Raw genomic sequence first — 21,444 nt, forward strand, 5'->3', positions numbered from 1 at the left:
TCATGTGTCTGTTGACCATCTGGATGTCTTCTTTGCAGAAATGTCTGTTCATGTCCTCTGCCCATTTCTTGATTGGATTATTTGTTCTTTGGGTGTTGAGTTTGCTAAGTTCTTTATAGATTTTGGACACTAGCCCTTTATCTGATATGTCATTTGCAAATATCTTCTCCCATTCTGTCAGTTGTCTTTTGGTTTTGTTAACTGTTTCCTTTGCTGTGCAAAAGCTTTTGATCTTGATAAAATCCCAATAGTTCATTTTTGCCCTTGCTTCCCTTGCCTTTGGTGATGTTCCTAGGAAGATGTTGCTGCGGCTGAGGTCGAAGAGGTTGCTGCCTGTGTTCTCCTCAAGGATTTTGATGGATTCCTTTCTCACATTGAGGTCCTTCATCCATTTTGAGTCTATTTTCGTGTGTGGTGTAATGAAATGATCCAATTTCATTTTTCTGCATGTGGCTGTCCAATTTTCCCAACACCATTTATTGAAGAGGCTGTCTTTTTTCCATTGGACATTCTTTCCTGCTTTGTCGAAGATTAGTTGACCATAGAGTTGAGGGTCTATTTCTGGGCTCTCTAGTCTGTTCCATTGATCTATGTGTCTGTTTTTGTGCCAGTACCATGCTGTCTTGATGATGACAGCTTTGTAATAGAGCTTGAAGTCCGGAATTGTGATGCCACCAACTTTGGCTTTCTTTTTCAATATTGCTTTGGCTATTCGAGGTCTTTTCTGGTTCCATATAAATTTTAGGATTATTTGTTCCATTTCTTTGAAAAAAATGGGTGGTACTTTGATAGGAATTGCATTAAATGTGTAGACTGCTTTAGGTAGCATAGACATTTTCACAATATTTATTCTTCCAATCCAGGAGCATGGAACATTTTTCCATTTCTTTGTGTCTTCCTCAATTTCTTTCATGAGTACTTTATAGTTTTCTGTGTATAGATTCTTAGTCTCTTTGGTTAGGTTTATTCCTAGGTATCTTATAGTTTTGGGTGCAATTGTAAATGGGATTGACTCCTTAATTTCTCTTTCTTCTGTCTTGTTGTTGGTGTAGAGAAATGCGACTGATTTCTGTGCATTGATTTTATATCCTGACACTTTACTGAATTCCTGTACAAGTTCTAGCAGTTTTGGAGTGGAGTCTTTTGGGTTTTCCACATATAGTATCATATCATCTGCAAAGAGTGATAGTTTGACTTCTTTGCTGATTTGGATGCCTTTAATTTCCTTTTGTTGTCTGATTGCTGAGGCTAGGACTTCTAGTACTATGTTGAATAGCAGTGGTGATAACGGACATCCCTGCCGTGTTCCTGACCTTAGCGGAAAAGCTTTCAGTTTTTCTCCATTGAGAATGATATTTGCGGTGGGTTTTTCATAGATGGCTTTGATAATATTGAGGTATGTGCCCTCTATCCCTACACTTTGAAGAGTTTTGATCAGGAAGGGATGCTGTACTTTGTCAAATGCTTTTTCAGCATCTATGGAGAGTATCATATGGTTCTTGTTCTTTCTTTTATTAATGTGTTGTATCACATTGATTGATTTGTGGATGTTGAACCAACCTTGCAGCCCTGGAATAAATCCCACTTGGTCGTGGTGAATAATCCTTTTAATGTACTGTTGAATCCTATTGGCTAGTATTTTGGTGAAAATTTTTGCATCTGTGTTCATCAAGAACACATGATGTGTTCATCATGAACACATGATGTGTTTATCAATATCATTGGATATTGATATCCAATATCAAGGATATTGGTCTGTAGTTCTCTTTTTTGATGGGATCCTTGTCTGGTTTTGGGATCAAGGTGATGCTGGCCTCATAAAATGAGTTTGGAAGTTTTCCTTCCATTTCTATTTTTTGGAACAGTTTCAGGAGAATAGGAATTAGTTCTTCTTTAAATGTTTGGTAGAATTCCCCTGGGAAGCCCTCTGGCCCTGGGCTTTTGTTTGTTTGGAGATTTTTGATGACTGTTTCAATCTCCTTACTGGTTATGGGTCTGTTCAGGCTTTCTATTTCTTCCTGGTTCAGTTGTGGTAGTTTATATGTCTCTAGGAATGCATCCATTTCTTCCAGATTGTCAAATTTGTTGGCATAGAGTTGCTCATAGTATGTTCTTATAATTGTCTGTATTTCTTTGGTGTTAGTTGTGATCTCTCCTCTTTCATTCATGATTTTATTTATTTGGGTCCTTTCTCTTTTCTTTTTGATAAGTCTGGCCAGGGGTTTATCGATCTTATTAATTCTTTCAAAGAACCAGCTCCTAGTTTCGTTGATTTGTTCTATTGTTTTTTTGGTTTCTATTTCATTGATACTCTCATAAGCTTTCTAATACATAATGTAAAAACTATAAAACTCTTAGAAGAAAACATACGTGTAAATCTTTGTACCTTTGGATTAGCCAGTAATTTCTCTCAAAACACAACCACGAAGGAAAAAATATGTGCCTTGGACTTCATCAAGATAAAAATTTTGTGCTGAAAGGACAATGTAGTGGGGTACCTGGCTGGCTCAGTGGAATGAGCATGCAACTCTCGATCTCAAGGTTATGAGTTTGAGCCCCACGTTGGTGTAGAGATTACATAAATAAATAAATAAAGGCCTAAAAAAAAAGGAGAGACCATAGGCAGTGATGTCCAAAGAAACAGAACAGATGTGTGTAGACACACACACTCACACAAACACACGGAAAGAGATTTAAGATTTATTACTGGTTCACATGATTGTGGAATCTGGCAGGTTCCAAGATCTGCGGGTGAGTGAGAAAGCTGGAGACCTAGGAGAGCCAGTGGTGTATTTCCAGTCTAAAGCTGGCAGGCTTGAGGTTCAAAAAAAGGTCCATGTTTCAGTTTGAGTACAAAGGACAAAATTGATGTCCCAATGCAAAAGCTGTCAAGAAGGACTAATTCCCTGTTATCAGGGAGAGGGTGAACCTTTTTGTTGTATTCAGGTCTTCCACTGATTTGGGGAGGCCCACCCACATTACAGAAGGCAATCTGCTTTACTTTAGTCTAGCAGTTTAAATTTTAGTCTCACTCCAAAACACCCAGAATAATGTTTACCAAATATCTGACCGTCACGTCTCCATCAAATTGATATGCAAAATTAACCATCAGAAATTCTTTTTTTTTTTTTCAAAGATTTTTATTTATTTATTTGACAGACAGAGATCACAAGTAGGCAGAAAGGCAGGCAGAGAGAGAGAGGAGGAAGCAGGCTCCCTGCAGAGCAGAGAGCCCGATGTGGGGCTTGATCCCAGGACCCTGGGATCATGACCTGAGCCGAAGGCAGAGGCTTAACCCACTGAGCCACCCAGGCGCCCCAACCATCAGAAATTCTATCAAAAACATGAAAAGACAGTTCACAAAATTGTACAAATATTTGCAAATCCTATATTCAATCAGGGTCTAATATTCAAAATATAGAAATAACTTTAAAACTCAAAAATAAAAAGACAAATTACCCAGTTTTAAAACGAGCAAAAGATTTGCATAGATATTTCCTTAGAGGAGATGTACAAATGGCCAATAAATACATGGGAAGACATTCAACATCCTTAATAATTAAAGAAGTACTATCAAAACCACAAGGAGATATGACTTTACATCAACTAAGATGGCTGTAATCAAAGGTATGGATAATAATGAGCATTGGCAAATTTGTAGAGAAACTGGAGCCTTCATACATTGCTGATGGGAATGTAAAATGGTGTGGCCACTTTGGGAAGACATTTGGCAGTTTCTCAGAAAATTAAATCTAGAGTTGTCCTGTGACCGAGCAACTCTACTGCTGGGTGCATACCAAGAGAAATGAAACATATGTCCACCAAAAAATGCATGCACAAATGTTCTTGACAGAGTTATTTATGATAGACAAAAGTGGAAACAATCCAAATGTCCATCAACTGATAAATAAATAAATAAGTATGGTATATCCATACAACAGAATTTACTGAGTCATAAAAAAAAATGCATTAGTGAGTGATAGACACTACAACATGAATGAACCTTAAAAACATTATGCTAAGTAAAAGTCACCAGACAGAACAGGTCATATGTTGCATGATTCCATTTATATGAAATGTCCAAAATAGGCAAATTCAAAGACACAGAAAGTAGATCAGTGGTTTCTAAGAACTGAGAAGAGGGAAGAACAGGGAGTAACTGTCCACGGGTAGGGAGTTACTTTTATGGGCTGAGGAAAATGTTATAAATTAGCTGCTACACTCCTTACACAACTCTGTGACTATACTAAAAATCATTGAACTGAACAAAAAGGTGAATTTTATGGTATGTAACTATATCTCAATAGAAGCAGGGAAAAGCATATATAACATTAATTTTATATCAAAATGTTAGCTGTTTCTAGAAAATTAGTGGGATATGGCTTCTGGCTTTTTTTTTTTTTTCCATTTTATTTGATTTGGTTGAAACATGCTAACTTAGAACATTTTTATTTATGGAAAAGCAAAGGGATATATTTCCTACAGCAAGTATAAAAGTGGCCTTTCCATGACAAATTTCAGTTCACTCTTGAAAATGTGTATGTCATTTTGCATTCCAGAAATATTTATTTTCTACCAGTCCATCTGCTCCTTGGCCATCATATAGATTTAAAACACAGTATCCAAAGTAAGAATTCTTTACTCTGGTATGGATGATATCTGCATTTGGGTGAATGGCCATTTGGTTTTCAGGGAGATCCTGCAATAATTCCATCTGAGGGCGGATAAGAGAAGACCCAGAAATAAAAGCGAATTACTATGAATGACTTCAAATCAACAAATCCCTGTTTACACGAGGGGAAAGGCTTATTTTAACTATTGGCAACTGTGTTTAATAATTTATATTTAACCATCTATACTTGTACTAGGCATCACTGATAACATGATTGTGTATTTGCTTTGGAAAGAAGGTAATCATGGTAATCAAATCAAGTGCCACTCTATTTATCGCCAACACTCTTCCATATAATTGAGGCCTTCCTTCCATCTGAGAAGTGATGGTACTTTAGATAGGATCCGTGGCCACAGAGTAACCCAGCAAAGTCATTGACTCTTCACTGGCCAAAGGAAGCAACTCCCTACTCTGAAATTCCAAGGTGAAAGGTCAACGACTTGAGAAGGCAACCTTCATCCTGCCTTATTCCTAAAGCATTCTAAGTGACCAAAGCCCATAACTGCTTGCTGGGTGGTACACTTTTTTTTTTAATATTGCTATTTCATTTTATTTATTTTAAGTAGGCTCCACACCCAACGTGGGGCTTGAACTCACGACCCCAAGATTAAGAGCTGCATACTACCGCTTGCTCCAGACAGACGCCCCCTGGGTGGTACACTTTTAAATGAGTCCTGAACAAACACAGGAATGTGTATTTAAATAAACTGGTGTTCTTGGATAAACATTTGGGGAAACTGGATATGGTAAGATTTTCACAATCTGGACTTAGTTCATTTTAGGTGAGGGTATGACTTGATGTGCCCTGCTTGATGACTGAAGATATCTGCCTCTTATATTCAGTGAGTGAGGGACTTCTAGAAGCTTCCAGATAGATAGTAAATTTAATTACTTTTTAAAAATACCTAATTGTTTTCCATAAATGCAAAAATTTTCTTTGTGAAAATTTAATTTGATAAGTGTTCCTCTAATGACTAAAAGGAAGTTCAAGGATTTGAACTTGAAATCCAGTACATAACTTGAAAACTGGTACATAACCTCTATTCCTGTAACTTCTTAGGCATGACTCTATTCCCATGACAGGCTCCATAATATTAAAACCATCTCTAAGGGTTTCTTTCTTTACAGCCCTTCAGGTCTTCAAGACCATAAGCCACGTCCTATTAACCCTGACAGCAACCACCTCCTTAGGGCCTAACATGGTTTCTAGAAAACAATAGGTACTCAATAAATGCTTGTTGCTGCACTAATTTCATCACAGCTTTGTGGCTGAGAATGAAGTGTCAGGAACCACGCTACCTCTATCCACATACCTTACTTTATGACTTTTGATAAATTACTTTACATCTTTACCTTCCCCATACACAAAAGAGGAAAATATCCTACCTTTCCCAAAAATTAGTGTAGAAATTAAGTGAGTTAATACAAGTAAGCTACTTCTTGCCAGCTTAGCTTACTTAACGTTAGGTGCTATCATCATCTTCATCATCATTTGTAGCACTTATATTATTACATTACATTATTACAACATTACTAGCCTGGGAGCCTGGCCACTTTTCACCCAGGCCCAGCTGGTTATTGCTCCTGGACTCGCAGAAACTAAGTCAGCATTCCTGTCTGACACCAGTTAGGAGGATGAGCTAGTCTGTAAAAATCAATGCTTTCTTTTTTCTTCCTTCTGTTTTCCTGCAACCTCTCCCGCCATCTACCCAGAGGGGGCAACGAGGACAGTTGCACTCTGACTGGAAACATAATATAACAAGCAGAGGTTCCAGATGCGCTCTGAGAGAAGAGGACACCCTTAGAGATTTCTGGTGTGTGTGTGTGTGTGTGTGTGTGTGTGTGCGCGCGCAAAGGGATTTTAATTAAATTTAATATCTAAGCGGAAAGAGACTGAGAGACATACACTGAAGTAAAAGCTATGCGGGTCATCACAACAACTCAGAGATGTATGAAGAAAATTCGTCTCCATGGTTACCTTTACTAAGAAATTTTCTGCCTATTACTAAGCAGGCAGAGTGATACAGATATACGGAATCTTGAGCTGTGTGATAAAATGGCCCTATGTTTTCACTCATGAAGCCTATGATGAGAATTTACTGTTACTGACATACATGATCCTTATTTTATAAGATTTTATTCTCTAAATTTCTGTTGTGTTAGGCAAGCACATATACATGTTGGCTAAAACATTTTCCATAGATGTCCCACAAATAATCAGAGCTGCCACTGTCCCTGGGCCTACGCATATATTCCAATGATGCTTTATAGCTCTTAGCATTTAAAAACAGTCTTTCTGCGAAATATTTTCAGTACTTCTGGCTCGAATTTTTCTCCTTTCTTCTTTCCTTCCCTCCTTCCAGTCCTTCATCCTTCCCACCTTTCCTCCTTCCTTCTCTCTAACAATCAACAAAAATTTTATTCAACTTTTAATAAATAGGCATTTTTATTATTAAAATTATGTTGTGATAAAATTATAAAAGATTGATTATAAGGTCTTGACAATTTTTTGACCGCTTTCTAAATCCAGAACTTTCTCACTATATTGTACCCATTAGCATTCACTCCCCAGTTCCCTACTCTTCAACTTCTGGCAATTACCAATCTTCTTTCTATCTCTAAGGATTTGCCTGTTCTGGACATTTCATATAAATGGAATGATGAAATATGGGACCTTTTCTGTCGTTTCTTTTACTTAATGTTTTTAATGTTCGTTCATGTGGTTACATGTATGAGTACCTTATTCCTTTTTGTGGCTGAAAAATATTATATTGTATGGCTTTACCACATTTGGTATATCCATTTGCCAGTTGATTGTTTCCATTTTTAACTATTATGAATAATGGTGCTATAAACATTCATGTACAAGTTTTTGTGTGGACATACGTTTTCATTTTTCTTGGGTCTACACCTAGGACTGGAATTACTTGTCATATGGTTACTATAGGTCTAACGTTTTGAGGAACTGCCAAACTGGTTTTCCAAAGCTACTGTACCATTTTATATTCCCACCAGCAATGTATGAGGGTTCCAATTTCTCCATATCCTCACCAACATTCGTCATTGTCATCTTTTTTATTATAGTCATCCTAGCAAGAATGAAGCAGTATCTCCTTGTGGCTTTGATTTCATAATGCCTCATGATGTTGAACATCTTTTCTTATTTATTCTGGATTCTCAGGTCTATTCCATTGACCTATATGTCTATTCTTATGCCAATGCCACACTGTTTTGGTAGTGTATCTTTGTAGTAAGTTTTGAAATCAGGATCCATGAGTCCTCCAACTTCGTTCTTCTCAAGATTATTTTGGCTATTTGGGTTCCTTGCATTTGCATATCAATTTTAAGATCAGCATGTTAATTTCTGCAAAAAAGTAATCTGGGATTCTTACAAGAACTGCATTGATGGTTGTAGATCAATTTCAGAAATATTGCCATCTTAATATTAAGTCTCCTGATATATAAATATGGGATGCCCTTCCATCTATTCAGGTCTTTAATTTCTTTCAACGATGTTTTGCAGTTTTTAGTGCACAACCCTTGCACTTTCTGCAAAATTTATTCCTAAATATTTAGTTCTTTTTGATGACATTGTAAATGGAATTGTTTTCTTAGTTTCATTTTTGGTATTTGTTGCCAATATAGAGAAATACAATTGATTTCTTCTCTTGATTTTATATCATACAACCTTGTGGAACTGGAGCATTATATTTAGGATTTTTTGTGGATTCCTTTGAGTTTTCTATATATGAGATCATGCTATCTGCAAATAGAACTAGCTTTATTTCTTCCTTTCCAATCAAAATTTTTGTTTGTTTGTTTCATTATCTCGTCTAATTGCCCTGGCTAAGAATCTCTGGTACAAAATTGAATAAAAGTGGAAGAGTACTTGTGCCTTACTTGCACAAGAAAATGTGCCTGATCTTAGAAGGAAAAGTGAGTATTTCACTGTTAAGTATGATGTTAGCTATGGTGTTTTATAAACACGCCCTTCATCAGGTTGAAGAAGCTGTCTTCTACTCCCAGTTTTTTCAGTGCTTCTATCATAAAAGAATGTTGAATTTTGTCAAATGCTTTTTTCTAAGTCTATTGAGATGATATATGGTTTTGTCTTTTATCTTTTTGATATGGCATTATTACATTGTTTGATTTTTTTGCTTATCAAACTAACCTTGCATTCTTGGGATAAACCTTATTTGGTCATGCTATGTAATCTTTTTTATATGTTGCTAAATTTGGTTTGTTAATGTTGTGCTGAGAATTTTTACATCTAGATTTTACATCTAGATTCATATGGGTATAGATTCATATTGATGTCGGTTCCTATTAATACTAAGCTGTAATTTTTTTATATTCTTTGGCTTTGATTTGAGGCTGATACTGGCTTCATATAATGAGCTATGAATTGTTTCCTCCCCTTTTTGAAGGTGTTTTTGAATGATTGGTGTTAATACTTCCTTAAACATTTGGTAGAATCCACTAAAGTCACTTTGGTCCTAGGCTTTTTTTTATAAGAAGTTTTTAAAATTATCAATTGAATCTATTTATTTGTTTATTTATTTAATTTATTTGTTTGACACAAAGAGAGATCACAAGTAGGCAGAGAGGCAGGCAGAGAGAGAGGGGGAAGCAGGCTCCCTGCTGAGCAGAGAGTCCCATGTGGGGGCTCAATCCCAGGACTCTGAGATCATGAACTGAGCCGAAGGCAGAAGATTAACCCACTGAGCCACTCAGGCACCCTCAATCTATTTATTTTGGTTCTATTTAGGTGAGTCTACGAGTTACCTATTTCATATTGAATCAGTTTCGGTAGCTTACGTCTTTTTAGGAGTTTGTCGATCTGCGTTATCTAACTTGTTGGTATCTAGCTGTTCATAGTCTTCTCTTTTTATTTCTGTAAAGTGGGAGGAGATGTCCCTTCTTTTATTTGAGACTTCAGTTGAGTCTTGTCTTTTATTTTTTCTTGCTCAATCTAGTTAAAGGTTTGTCAGTTTCATTGATCTTCTCAAAGAACCAACTTTTGGTTTCATTGACTTTCTCTATTGATATTAGGATATATTTTGAAAAGAATGAAAAATGAAAAATACAACATTCCTAATTATCTGGATGCGTGAAAGCAGTGTTTATCCTTGTCAAAATTTAGCTTTCAACTGGCTCCACAAAGATCCAAATTACGCTGGCTACTTTTTGTAGCATGGTTGAGATTCTAATCACAGAATATGTTCAGGAATGTCTACAACAGCATAATACTGCAGATTTAAAGAACAAATGCTTGATCGACATATTTCTAAAGCTCTTATTCTATTCCCATCATGATGACACAGTTCCATGCATGCAAGGACTCCCAAAGTGGACATTTACTCTAATATAAATATGCAGACAATGCCTGATAATCTGTGCAGAGGCAAGAGGAAGAATTTACCAAACTGATTTTTTTAAGAGGAAAAATAATATGGGCGGCTGCTGCTTAACGGAGTCCTCCAAGCAGTCAAGTTTTCTCTTTTCAATGATTAATTCCTGAGATGTATTATCAACATGCACTCTAATTGCAGCCAGAGTTGAAATTACCGCCTTACTGCAGTGGAACTGCAAATGATCAGGATCATCAGTGTCAGTTAGGTAGCTTTATAGCTATATGTTGTATTGTGCTATTGAGGTATAAAATTCCCCCTTTGTTGCTATCTAAAACTGAAAAATATGGTGGCTGCACTTGTGAACCTAACATAATGTGCAGGGTTGTCAAATCACTATGTGGTATACCCGAAACTAATGTAACATTATGTGTCAACTATACTTCAATGGTATGTAATATATTTAATAACTTACATAATATATAATAGGTATTATATAAAATTATAACATATAATTTATTACATATGTATGAAATACACTTAATGCTAAAAAATTAATGCCAAGTCAATTGCATATGTATTGTAAAATAAATGTTTTTAACTGACAAAGAACTCCTTAACTTAAAAAGCAGTTGGATTTCCCTAAGAATTTCATTTCTTTAAAAATGGGGCTGCTGGGGCGCCTGGGTGGCTCAGTGGGTTAAGCCTCTGCCTTCGGCTCAGGTCATGATCTCAGGGTCCTGGGATCCAGTCCCGCATCGGGCTCTCTGCTCAGCGGGGAGCCTGCTTCCCTTCCTCTCTCTCTGCCTGCCTCTCTGCCTACTTGTGATCTCTCTCTGTCCAATAAATAAATAAAATCTTTAAAAAAAAATGGGGCTGCAACCAGATGAAAAACATATAAAAAACTGAAGCTGTGCTGTATACTTTTTCTTTTTTTTAATTTATTTTTTATTGTTTTTATTATGTTGAGTTGTGTATTTTTTGATGTTTTTACATTTTAGCTGAACTCGATGGGTCATTATAATCCTGAAAGTACATGAATATACTTAACTTTATCTTTAACGTTCAGTACTAAAAGAGTTCTTCGGTAATTGCTTAAAGGGGCAGAGAACTATTCATTGTTTTGTGTTACTTAGGAAATTGTGCATGTGTATATGTATACATCAGCTAAAAGTCAAAGAAAGATTTCTTATTTCGGAAAGGATGGCTTTTTTCATTGAGACTTATTAATGTTCATTCAGCATCATCTTTTTCTAAACTAATTATATAAACTTGGAAAAACTAAACTTGGGAACTAAAATTAGAGCTACCATCATTTTGTTCTTTGCTAAAAAGGAAACAGCCTCCTCACCATGAGTGACAGTCAAAACAATACTAAATGCCAAAAAGAAGTGAAAATTAATCATACTTGGTTACAAGGCAAAGCACTACTTTTTTTCCCCTTTTTTACTAACAAAAGCATCATGGATCTTTTGGATGTTAATGCTAGACTTCATTGATACTTAAATAAGATTCAAACTATATATCAATTGTAATACTTACTGTACCTGGAAAAGCATGGCTTCTCCATTCTACATTTCCAACTTCTATCTAACATGATCCCCCACTATTCCTATCTTCAGAAGGATTGGAAAAGCCATCAGAACACAGTAATTGTTATACACAGTATTACCTTAACCAATTACTTGCAATCACTCATACACACAGAAAATGAAAGTGTTACTCTCCATGTGTTCAGGACTAGATTCAGAGGGAGGATTACAGTCTTTGCCCTCAAGGAAGTTCACACTTTAGGGTAAGTCATTTTTAGTGAATATATTGGAAACGTGATGGAAAAATTGCTAAAAGGTTTCAGAGGAAAAAATCTCTAGAGTTTGATTATCATATGTTCAATGCTCAGACATCATCTGGGTGAAATCTGGAAGAAAACATACCAGACTAAGAGATTTTAGAGTTACAAAACTTGTTAGGGAGCTACTGTAAAGGTCTGAACAATAGATGAAGAACGTCTGAGCTAATTCCATGTCAATGAGCTCCAAGAGTCAGTCTTCCTGCCTCTTCCACATCCCAGGTGTTCCATGACTTCTTTAAACTCAGAGATTTTGAGTTAGTGTTTGGAATTCCTCAACCTAAAAATAATCATGGAAATGCACAAGCATTTAGATACAAGGTTATTTATTTGCAGTCTTGTCTATAATTGTGAAAAGTTAAAAACAAGTTGATGTCCAAAAATAAGGTATTGGATAAACAAACTACAGGACATCCATACAATGGAATACTACAGAGTGTTTGAAAATAGTTTTTTAATAAATTTAAAGACATGAAAAGATAACCACGATATATTTAGTTTAATGGCAGGTCATGAAGGAATATGTGGAGTAAAAATTTAGATGATGCCATATATACATATAAGGACTTGAAGAACATACACACAAAATGTTATATGCGATCATTCTTAAGTGTTGGTATTATGGGATGTTTTCCCTTCTTTTTCTTATCTTTAGTTTTAGGTTTTCTACAGTGAATATGCATTATTTTTTAATCTAAAAATTATATAATTTTAATTAAATTTAATTAAAATCTTTAAATTTTAACTAAATGTAATTAAATATTTAATAAAAATAAAAATAAAATTTAATTAAATAATTTTAAGGACATGAGGTAAGAATTTTAAGGGCTCGAGGTATGAAAATGATGTCCACTTAGAGGGCCACTGATCTTGCATATGTAACACTGCCACCGACTTCTCATCACTAACCAACTTTTCCAACATTTCCTTCTTCAAATATTTAGCAACGTTTATGCCATATAGCTTGCACACAGCTATTTAAGGATAGAGTAAAGTAAGAATTAGCACATGATCATCATTAACTATTATAACCATTCACAGACGTGTACTCTATGCCAGATACGGGCTGGAAGTGTTCACATATCTTTTTTTCTTTAACTTTTATAATGTGAATCGACCCTGTGAGTTTAAATCAGCACTCTGCACTTCACTTAAGCTCTTGTGACCTCAGACTACTTAATCTGTAAATGCAGCTGATAATAAAACTCACAGTCCAAGGTCAGTGCTCCAAGAAAAATATAACAAGTTCAATTTATGTTTATTTTTTTAACGATTGTTTTGACTTTTTTTTAAAAGATTTATGTATTTATTTTAGAGGGGAGGAGGGGCAGAGGGAGAGAGTCTTAAGCAGACCTCGTGCTGAGTGCTGAGCCCTATCTGAGGCTTGATCTCACGACCCAGATATTATGACCTGAGGCAAAACCAAGAGTCAGTGGCTTAACCAACTGTGCCATTCAGGCACCCCACTGACTTTTATGTTTTCAAAAAATAAAAGAAGGATATTGTAAATTTCGCCTTGTCCTATACATTGCATAAAAGAATCAGATATCATTGTATGAATTCAAAAATTTTTATCTAATCACTCAAAAGGGAGAGCAGCATTCTACCTAGTGAAGTAGATGCTTTCAAGTAGGGAAATCAATCATTTCCCACACCAAAAAAAAAAAAAAATGTTCTCTTCGTAGTGAGATTTTCTTTTTGCTTTAGACTGAAATTCATTTGTCATCTTCCTGGGCCTGTGCTTGGTCTCTTTTATCCTTGTTACATTTCTTACCTACAGGATTTCCTTTGGGAAGTTTTACGATGGATGGTCACAAAATCTATTCATTTATTTCAGCTTTTAGAAATTAGTAACACTGCATTTTGTGTCACATTTGACTTTCCAAGAGCTTTGAATTTAAGCCACAATTTAAAACGCCTAGCACTCCTTAACTTTTTTTTTTTTTTTAATTTTACCCTTTCATCTGTCAAGTGATCCAGAAAGGGAGTTAGTACTATATATAGTTTATTTGAAGGTAAGGAGGTGGAGAGAAACAGCAAACCGTTCATTAAATACCATGACCTCTGGAACTTAAAAGTGGTAGAATCAGATGTTTCAAAGAACCATGGGGGCTAGTCAAGCCACACATAGTAAAGGGACTTGAAGTTTCTATCTCACCACTGTTTCCTCCTTTGTTATTGCCAAGTGAGTAAAAACTTCTCTTTTTTCTTTCTTTTTATTAAAAGTACCCTAAAAACAGAAAATGCAGACAAATGGAACAAAATTAAATTAAAAAAAAAATCAAGTTGGAGTTGGAGGGGCTTACGCTCGCTCACCTTTGGGATAAAGCCAAGACTGTCAGATCTGTGATCATCATAAAGGGAACACACCAGGAGGGAGGAAAGGCAGGACTGAACATCTCAGTCTCCCAACAGTTCAGAACTGGAGAGGACACCAATATTAAAAGTCTCACTTCTCATCATGTAGGATTGAGATGTGCATAGCTATAAAGACAGCTCTGAATGAATCACATATATTTTGTACAGTATGACGACCACAAAAGAGTTAAGGTTGGGAAAGCTCTCAAAGATCAGATCTCTTCGATTTCATTCTGGACTAAATTCTTATAATCTTCAGGGGCATATTTTTCCGTTCTCATTTCAAATACTTCAAGATAAGCAGCTACCACCACTCCCCATTGAAACTTAATTTCTAAATCCAGTAATTTCAGAAGCACATCTTCCTGGACTATGGGCAAAATGATCATTTGTTTCCTTTTATTCTCTGACTCCCATTTCCATTCCTTATCTGGAACTGAGCAAGGTGCCAAGGCTTGAAGTTTCACTGGTCCTGGTGGGTGAGGCACCTCAAAGGGAACAGCATATCTGAGAATTGAGCATAGCCTCCTGGCCCCAGGGCTGAAAACTATAAGCCTTCTGCCTAAACCCAGGTTCTAAAATTCAGCACACAGCCCCAACTACTGGGAAAATCAATGCTTAATTTTGAGTTATTCTCAAAGTCACTTGTAGTGTTCTTATATTTTTAGCTGTATTTTCTTCCCCCTTCTTGGTCATTAAGAGCAGTGGTGCAGAATGGAACAATTTCAGCAGAGCACTGTTTATAAGCCCTTGCTGAAATGGATGTGTGGCCCTGGGCCATAATATTTATACGTGTTTTCCTTTTTACTTAATTGTAATTAGCATGCTGTTTATTGCATTCCTTTTACCTTTCCTTAAGAATTTGCTTTTTCCTTCAATTGTTTGCATTGGTATCTTTTGAATTTCCTCCCGCTTATTTATTTTTTTGGCATAAATAATAATTGGTGCTACCACAGGAGCTTGATAAAGCTTTTTATTATGTTCCCTTCTGTCCAACAGCAATCATGAGGCATAAAGAAGTCTAAACGGTTTGTCCAGAGTTACATAACAAAGGAGAAGCAAAGTCTCAGTAGGACTTTGTGTTCTTAGTTTTCCACATTCTGTTTTTATTAAAGGTCCAGGTCTCCTATTATTTCTGTCGATTTTTTTTTCCCTCTAAGTCCGTTAGATTTCTCCCAGCCCCCACATCTTAATTTGTATTTTCTCTTAACTTCTGATGTTTGTTTTGTTTTTGAAATGTCTTTCTGATTCGATCCTGACTTCTTATCACTGGTTTATGGATACTGGGAAACAAATGCCTCTCTCTTAGTTCAGTAAAGTGGCATTTTGTCTTCCAGATCATTAGTCATAATAGCTGGTTAAAAACCTAAGATTCAATGATTATAAAACACCTCTCTTCTCCAAATTGTTCAGTGAACTGTGTTAGACACCTTGATAACCTATTTAGGAGAAAGAAATCTAGTTGATTCACACTTTTACCTTACCCCAAAATAAATTAGAACTAGATTAAAAGATTAACTTTTAGTAAAAATTAAGCTTCCAGCAGATTTTGTATGTTTGTTAAAGCAGTGCAAGAAACCATAAAAAAAAAAAAGATTGATATGTTTGAATGTAGATATAACTTTAAAAAAATCCTTGGTGTTTTAAGGCAATAATATACTATATATATGCAACACATACATCTGAGAAATATTTAATTTCTTATATATCATAGTCTTCAACAATAAATACATTAATGCTCCAATGTAAACATTAGGAAAGAGCACAGACAAGTATCAAAGGTTAGGACTGATAAATGAACAGTAATCATACCAAAATGTATTTATCCCCATTTCTAACCAAAGAAATAAAATTTGAAACAACAAGTCACTGCCATGATTGCCATTAACATAGCAAAACTTAAAAGTCAGTTTAAAAGCTAGTGAAGCTTATGTGACTGAGTGATTTTAATTTCCTTTTTAAAACTTCTAAGTTTCACTGATCTTCTGCAATGAGCACGTGTTCCTTTTATAATGAAAAAATTAGCACTTTAAAACATATATAGATGTGTGTTTAATGTCTTCTGCAAGCACAAGACATGACTAAGAAGTGAACAGATATTTTGAGTTGATTCTACTGATCTGATTTTCTAATTCCACTGTATTTCAATTAACTTAATTTGTTCCTTGAAAATAAAAATTAACAAAAGCAGAGATTTTTCCAAGTTAATGACATCCTATGGTAATATTTCATGACCAAGAGAGAAGAGAACTACCTTGATAAGGGCTGTTCTGTGGAAGAAGGCTGTCTGCACGGTCAACAGCTTGTACATGATTAATTCCATAATTGAACTTCAAGACAATGTCTGAGGTGTTGAGGTGAAGTGTTCTGAAATTGTTTAGGGTTCAGGAGAAATGGATTTGCCATAATAAAGGGAAATTTTTAGATAAGTAGGTTATCAAGAAGGATGTATTTTTCTGGAGTGACAAATGTGTAGATTCAGTTCATTTCAAAACGTTAATCTCAGCATAAACAATTTTTGTGTTTCTATGAAGATCTCTCAAAGTAGATCCCTTAGGGAGGCAGAAGGTGGGAGTTATATTGGACTTTATTCCATTATTACCCAAAATAATAGCCAGGCAACACTTCTTAGAAGCAGTGTACTTACGCTGTCGGGTTCATCCTTGGAATAAGCCTCTGAAGAAGGTACCCTTAATTACTCACTTCATAAAAGAAGAAGAAATTCTGATGCAACAAGGCTAGGTAGGCTGAGCAAAGGTCCACCAGAAGGACATGGGAGAGGCAGGATTTGAGCCCGGACAAATCTGATGGTGAGGCTGGAATTTGTACTCTGACTAGTACACTGCCTCTACATTAGACTTCAGTTGTCTTGACCTTCTCCTAACAGCTGACCCCCAGCTCCACGTAGGGCACTGGCTAGCCTGACATAATCTGCCCACCCTACCCTTGCTTTTGGGGAGTGAATCAGAAAGTGCGTGGGTTTCGTAGTCTAGCTTGGATTGAATTTTTGTTCCATGTTCATGTTCCTAAGTTAATTATTTCTTCACCCATAAAATGGGGAAAGTAATAACCTCAGAGAGCTCTTACAGAGATGGCAGTAGCATATGTGAAAGTGCTTAGAACAACGCTTGGCAAATCATGGATGTTTAATAAATATTAGTTTCCTTTCTTCCTTCCCTTGCCAGACAAAAGTCGTTCTTCCTTACTAAGTCAGTTTGCATGAAAATGCTTCCATGGCTCTCACTTTATCACAGAATCTTCAGAACTTTTGTTCATTCAATCAAATGGACCCTATTAGACATGGAATCTCAGAGGCTTCTTATCCCCCAAGTGTGGGCGGGGAATGCTATGGAAAACCCTGTTAGATGTTTATATAAGCTGACATTCGAAATTCTCTTTTCTGGGTTTGGACAAGCATTTTATACTCTTACGTCTGTGACTCTTGCTTCTCTCTCATTTCTCCAACCTAACCCTGCCTCCCAATTCCAAAATGCACTTTTATACAACTGAACTCTAGCTCAAACTGCTTATATGCCATTTCTCAAAGATGCCTTATCATTTCCTGCTTCCACATTTTTTTTTTCTCCTGCTGGGCTCTCTCCTTGAATAACCTCTTACAGAAAATTTATCTATGAACTTTTACCTTCAAGGCTTCACTCAAATGCCTGCTCCTTGCACAGCTCTGTCCACTCTGGATAGAAGAGACCTCCCTTTCTACCAGACCACCATAGCACTGAGTGTCACTCAATGGACAGACTGCAGACGCTTTACTCTTTGAGGGCGGAAGATTGATTGGATGGAATAATGATTTAAAACAACATCTAATTATAAATGGCCTGTCCCAACTCCTTACTAAAAAAATTTATGAAGCAAGCAAAAGCCGCAGTCTTACAAATACACTAAAAACTAAAAAACAATGTATTATCAGAATTAGGAAGGAATTTCTGACAATTTAAAGGCCAGAGGAACTGGACTGAGAAACTTGTACAAACTGCTTTCCCACTAAAAATAGATTAAAATTCTTGCTCTGAGAATAGAACCACTCTTCACCCTCCTCAACTGTTTACTTCCTACTCAAAAATCACAGGGGCCCTGTCAATCACTCACAACAGACACACACACACACACACACACACACACACACACACACACGATGATGGGGGACAAACTCTTCTATCAGCTAAGTGATATTTTATGGGGTATCCAGTATGCTATCCTCTAATCCCTAACAGTGATTCAAAAGAATTAAACATAGTAAAAAAGACTAGAAAAGATATTTTGAGAACATGCCAAAAAAAAAAAAGACAGGTCATCAATATTAATTTTTTTTTAAGCTGGAGATGGGAGGTGGCAGGAGGGTGAATTGAAGGAAGGTGATACAAACTTCCATTTAAGACAAATAAGTAATAAATAATGTAATGTATGTGATGTCCTGTACAACACGATGACTATAGCTAACTCTGCTGTATGGTACATTTGAGAGCTGTTAAGAGAGTGGATCCTAAGTTTTCATCGCAAGGAAAAAGGTGTTTTTGTTTGTTTCTATAGGAGATGATGAATGTTAACTAAATTTATTGTGGTAATCATTTCACAATATATGTAATTCAATTATTAATGTCGTCTACCTTAAGCTTATATGGTGCTGTATATAAATTCTGTCTCAATAAAACTGGGGAAAAAAGTCAGATGTGAGGCAAAATGTAGAGTTAATAGGAAAATAAATACTTAATATTGATAAAATTTATAGTAAATATGTAATTGCTAATCTTTTCAAATAAAACAATGGCTGAAATATATAAAGTAAAAATTGCCAGGGATATAAAGAAAAATAACAATACAGGTGTTGGGGAAGATCACATACATCTCAGGCTTTGAGAAATCCAGTAGGAAAAAATAGATTGGAATAATATATAATTATTATATATTATATATAATATAAAAATATATAATAATATATTATTATATATTATAATAATATAAAGTGGTGTGTATATATACATATACATATATATGTGCATAGATAAATTTATAGAGAGATAGATATAAATAGGTAATCAGTTCAGTTGCCTCCAAAAGTATCTATGAAATATTCAGAAAAAATTATCACAGTATTTGTCTCAAAGAAAGAATTGAGAAATTCCAAACATTAGAAGTTGGATGATTTGCATTTCCTATTACTAGAAATTCATAAGGAAGATAAATTCATAAAAATTTAAATAAACATCAAGCCAAAGCAGGAATTAAAACTACAGTTATAAACCATTTAGAAATTAACAAAAATGACATTACATATCAATTCGTAAGAGGAAGGAACTTAACATGCTTTTGTTTAATGGGTTTTTGTTGTATGTTCTAATAATTTTCCACTGTTGAAAATTAAGCTCTAGCCACATGAGTATTTCCCGATGTCGTGCTCTGTAGAAAGCGTGTAAAGCACCCTTCGAATGAAATATCCTGGGCCTATTATTTGCTCTTACTTTCTTTGTTTACATTTGTTTTGACCTGTTTTTCCCTACTCTCCATTTCCTTGGAATACCAACCACTAGGCAACATATTGGATCATCTCAGAAATACCTAAGGTCCTTTAAATGTAATAGTTCTTGTGAGTATAATCTCTGACTTTGACCCTCAGTCTCGGTTCCACACAGCTAGTGTTACTGTTAAGAGGCTCTCACACTTTCTATCCAAGACACAAGGGGCCTTTACAAGTTGGAAGAGCTCCAACTCATCTCCCAACTAGAAGAGGAAAATTACAGAGGGAAGATAAATTATAACTCAAAATAAGAGTCTGTGATCTCAGTATCTTCAGGAGTTTATCACAGAATTAAATAAATACATACACATACACACACATATATATATGCACGCATTCATACATACATACATAAATGGAAGATACGGATGCTATTTTTTTAGGGATTCACTCAGAATTATAAACAGCACATATATTTTAAAACTTTTAATTTCTATTTCAATGGCAATAATGTGACCAAAGTGTTTTTTTCCTCTGAGCTTCCTATGTCCAGTGAGATCATGTGTACAGTATACTGATGTCAAAAATGGCTATTTGATTTCTATACTGAACTCTCAGACATACGGAAAATAAAGCTGGTTTGTGAGATACATGATTTCTCAGTCCAAATGTGATGTTTGCTTTTCCTGAATTTTTCACTTAATATATCTAGCAAGTATATCCATTAGTAAATTATAGTGCATTTTCTCAATTCAGACTTATTTCCAACAAAAAACCTGCCAGTTTCCTATAAGGAAACTGTAGATAGTTGCTATAGTCGTCTATGGTACCATAAGAGAAAAAGACATTTGGTCCTTATTTCTGGAAAAGTTCTCACTGAATAGTGAGCGCATATGTACGAAAGACAAATTTGTGTGATCAAAATAACTCATGTGGTTTCTAAACATATTAACGGTCTTCCCCAACGTAGACGAGGATCCAACGTATCTCTTACATTGGACATGAGTAGCTTGGGGAATGTTGAACCCTTTGTGGCTATCCCAACCCCACGGGAGACGGTGGCAATGGAGTATCTGCAGTCAGCCAGCCGAATACTCACAAGATCACAGCTGAGGGACGTCGTGGCAAGTTCACATTTACTCCAAAGTGAATTCATGGTGAGCCTGCTGTTTATTGTTCACTGCATGTTCAGGGACCCCATCAGGGCTGCTGGTGATTAAGTTGATTTGGAAAAACACATGTCTACCCAGAGAGCTTTAGACCTTCTTAGGTCTAATTATTGTCCAAAGGGAATATCCATTTTGTAGATCACTTGAGGTAAATCGGTTGTACATCTTAAGCCAAGTCTGTTGATTTTAATAAACTGATCATTCCAGGGTCTGTTCAGATATTTGCAACCACTCTAATGATGACATATCTAGCAGTGGGCTAGTTTTACCAATAGCCTCATCAACTATTATTAAGCATCCAAGGTAAAACATGAACATGCAGTTTTTAAAATGATACTTTGTAGTATGTCATCTTTTCACATATGAAGAAAACCCAGTGAGATGAAAGAACCAGTGGATGATCACACAGCTAGCCAAAAGTACACCCAATATTCTTTTTTAGAACCACAGATAGGTTTTTTTGAGATAAGCCCTTAAAGGAAAGATGAGGCCAACAAGGAATACCAAAGAGAAGGATAATGCTGGGAGATGGTCATTGTCAGTGCGTCATAAAGCAGGAAGAAGCAGGAGAG

At 35.8% G+C, this 21,444-nt stretch overlaps 1 protein-coding gene across 3 annotated transcripts in view; it reads left to right on the forward strand.

Annotated features, from left to right (window-relative positions):
- LOC111142112 (protein tyrosine phosphatase, receptor type R) overlaps positions 1–21,444 on the forward strand; it is a 240,409-nt gene that overhangs the window by 175,595 nt on the left and 43,370 nt on the right. For all 3 annotated transcript variants that reach the window (XM_022495078.1, XM_022495079.1, XM_022495080.1), the window contains one exon: positions 20,674–20,860. In XM_022495078.1, coding sequence (XP_022350786.1) covers positions 20,674–20,860 — 187 coding nt within the window. The remainder of the gene's footprint in view (positions 1–20,673; positions 20,861–21,444) is intronic.

The sequence above is a fragment of the Enhydra lutris genome, unplaced genomic scaffold (genome assembly GCF_002288905.1).
Source record: "Enhydra lutris kenyoni isolate GAN:26980312 unplaced genomic scaffold, ASM228890v2 scaffoldscaffold7, whole genome shotgun sequence".
Lineage (NCBI taxonomy): Eukaryota > Metazoa > Chordata > Mammalia > Carnivora > Mustelidae > Enhydra > Enhydra lutris.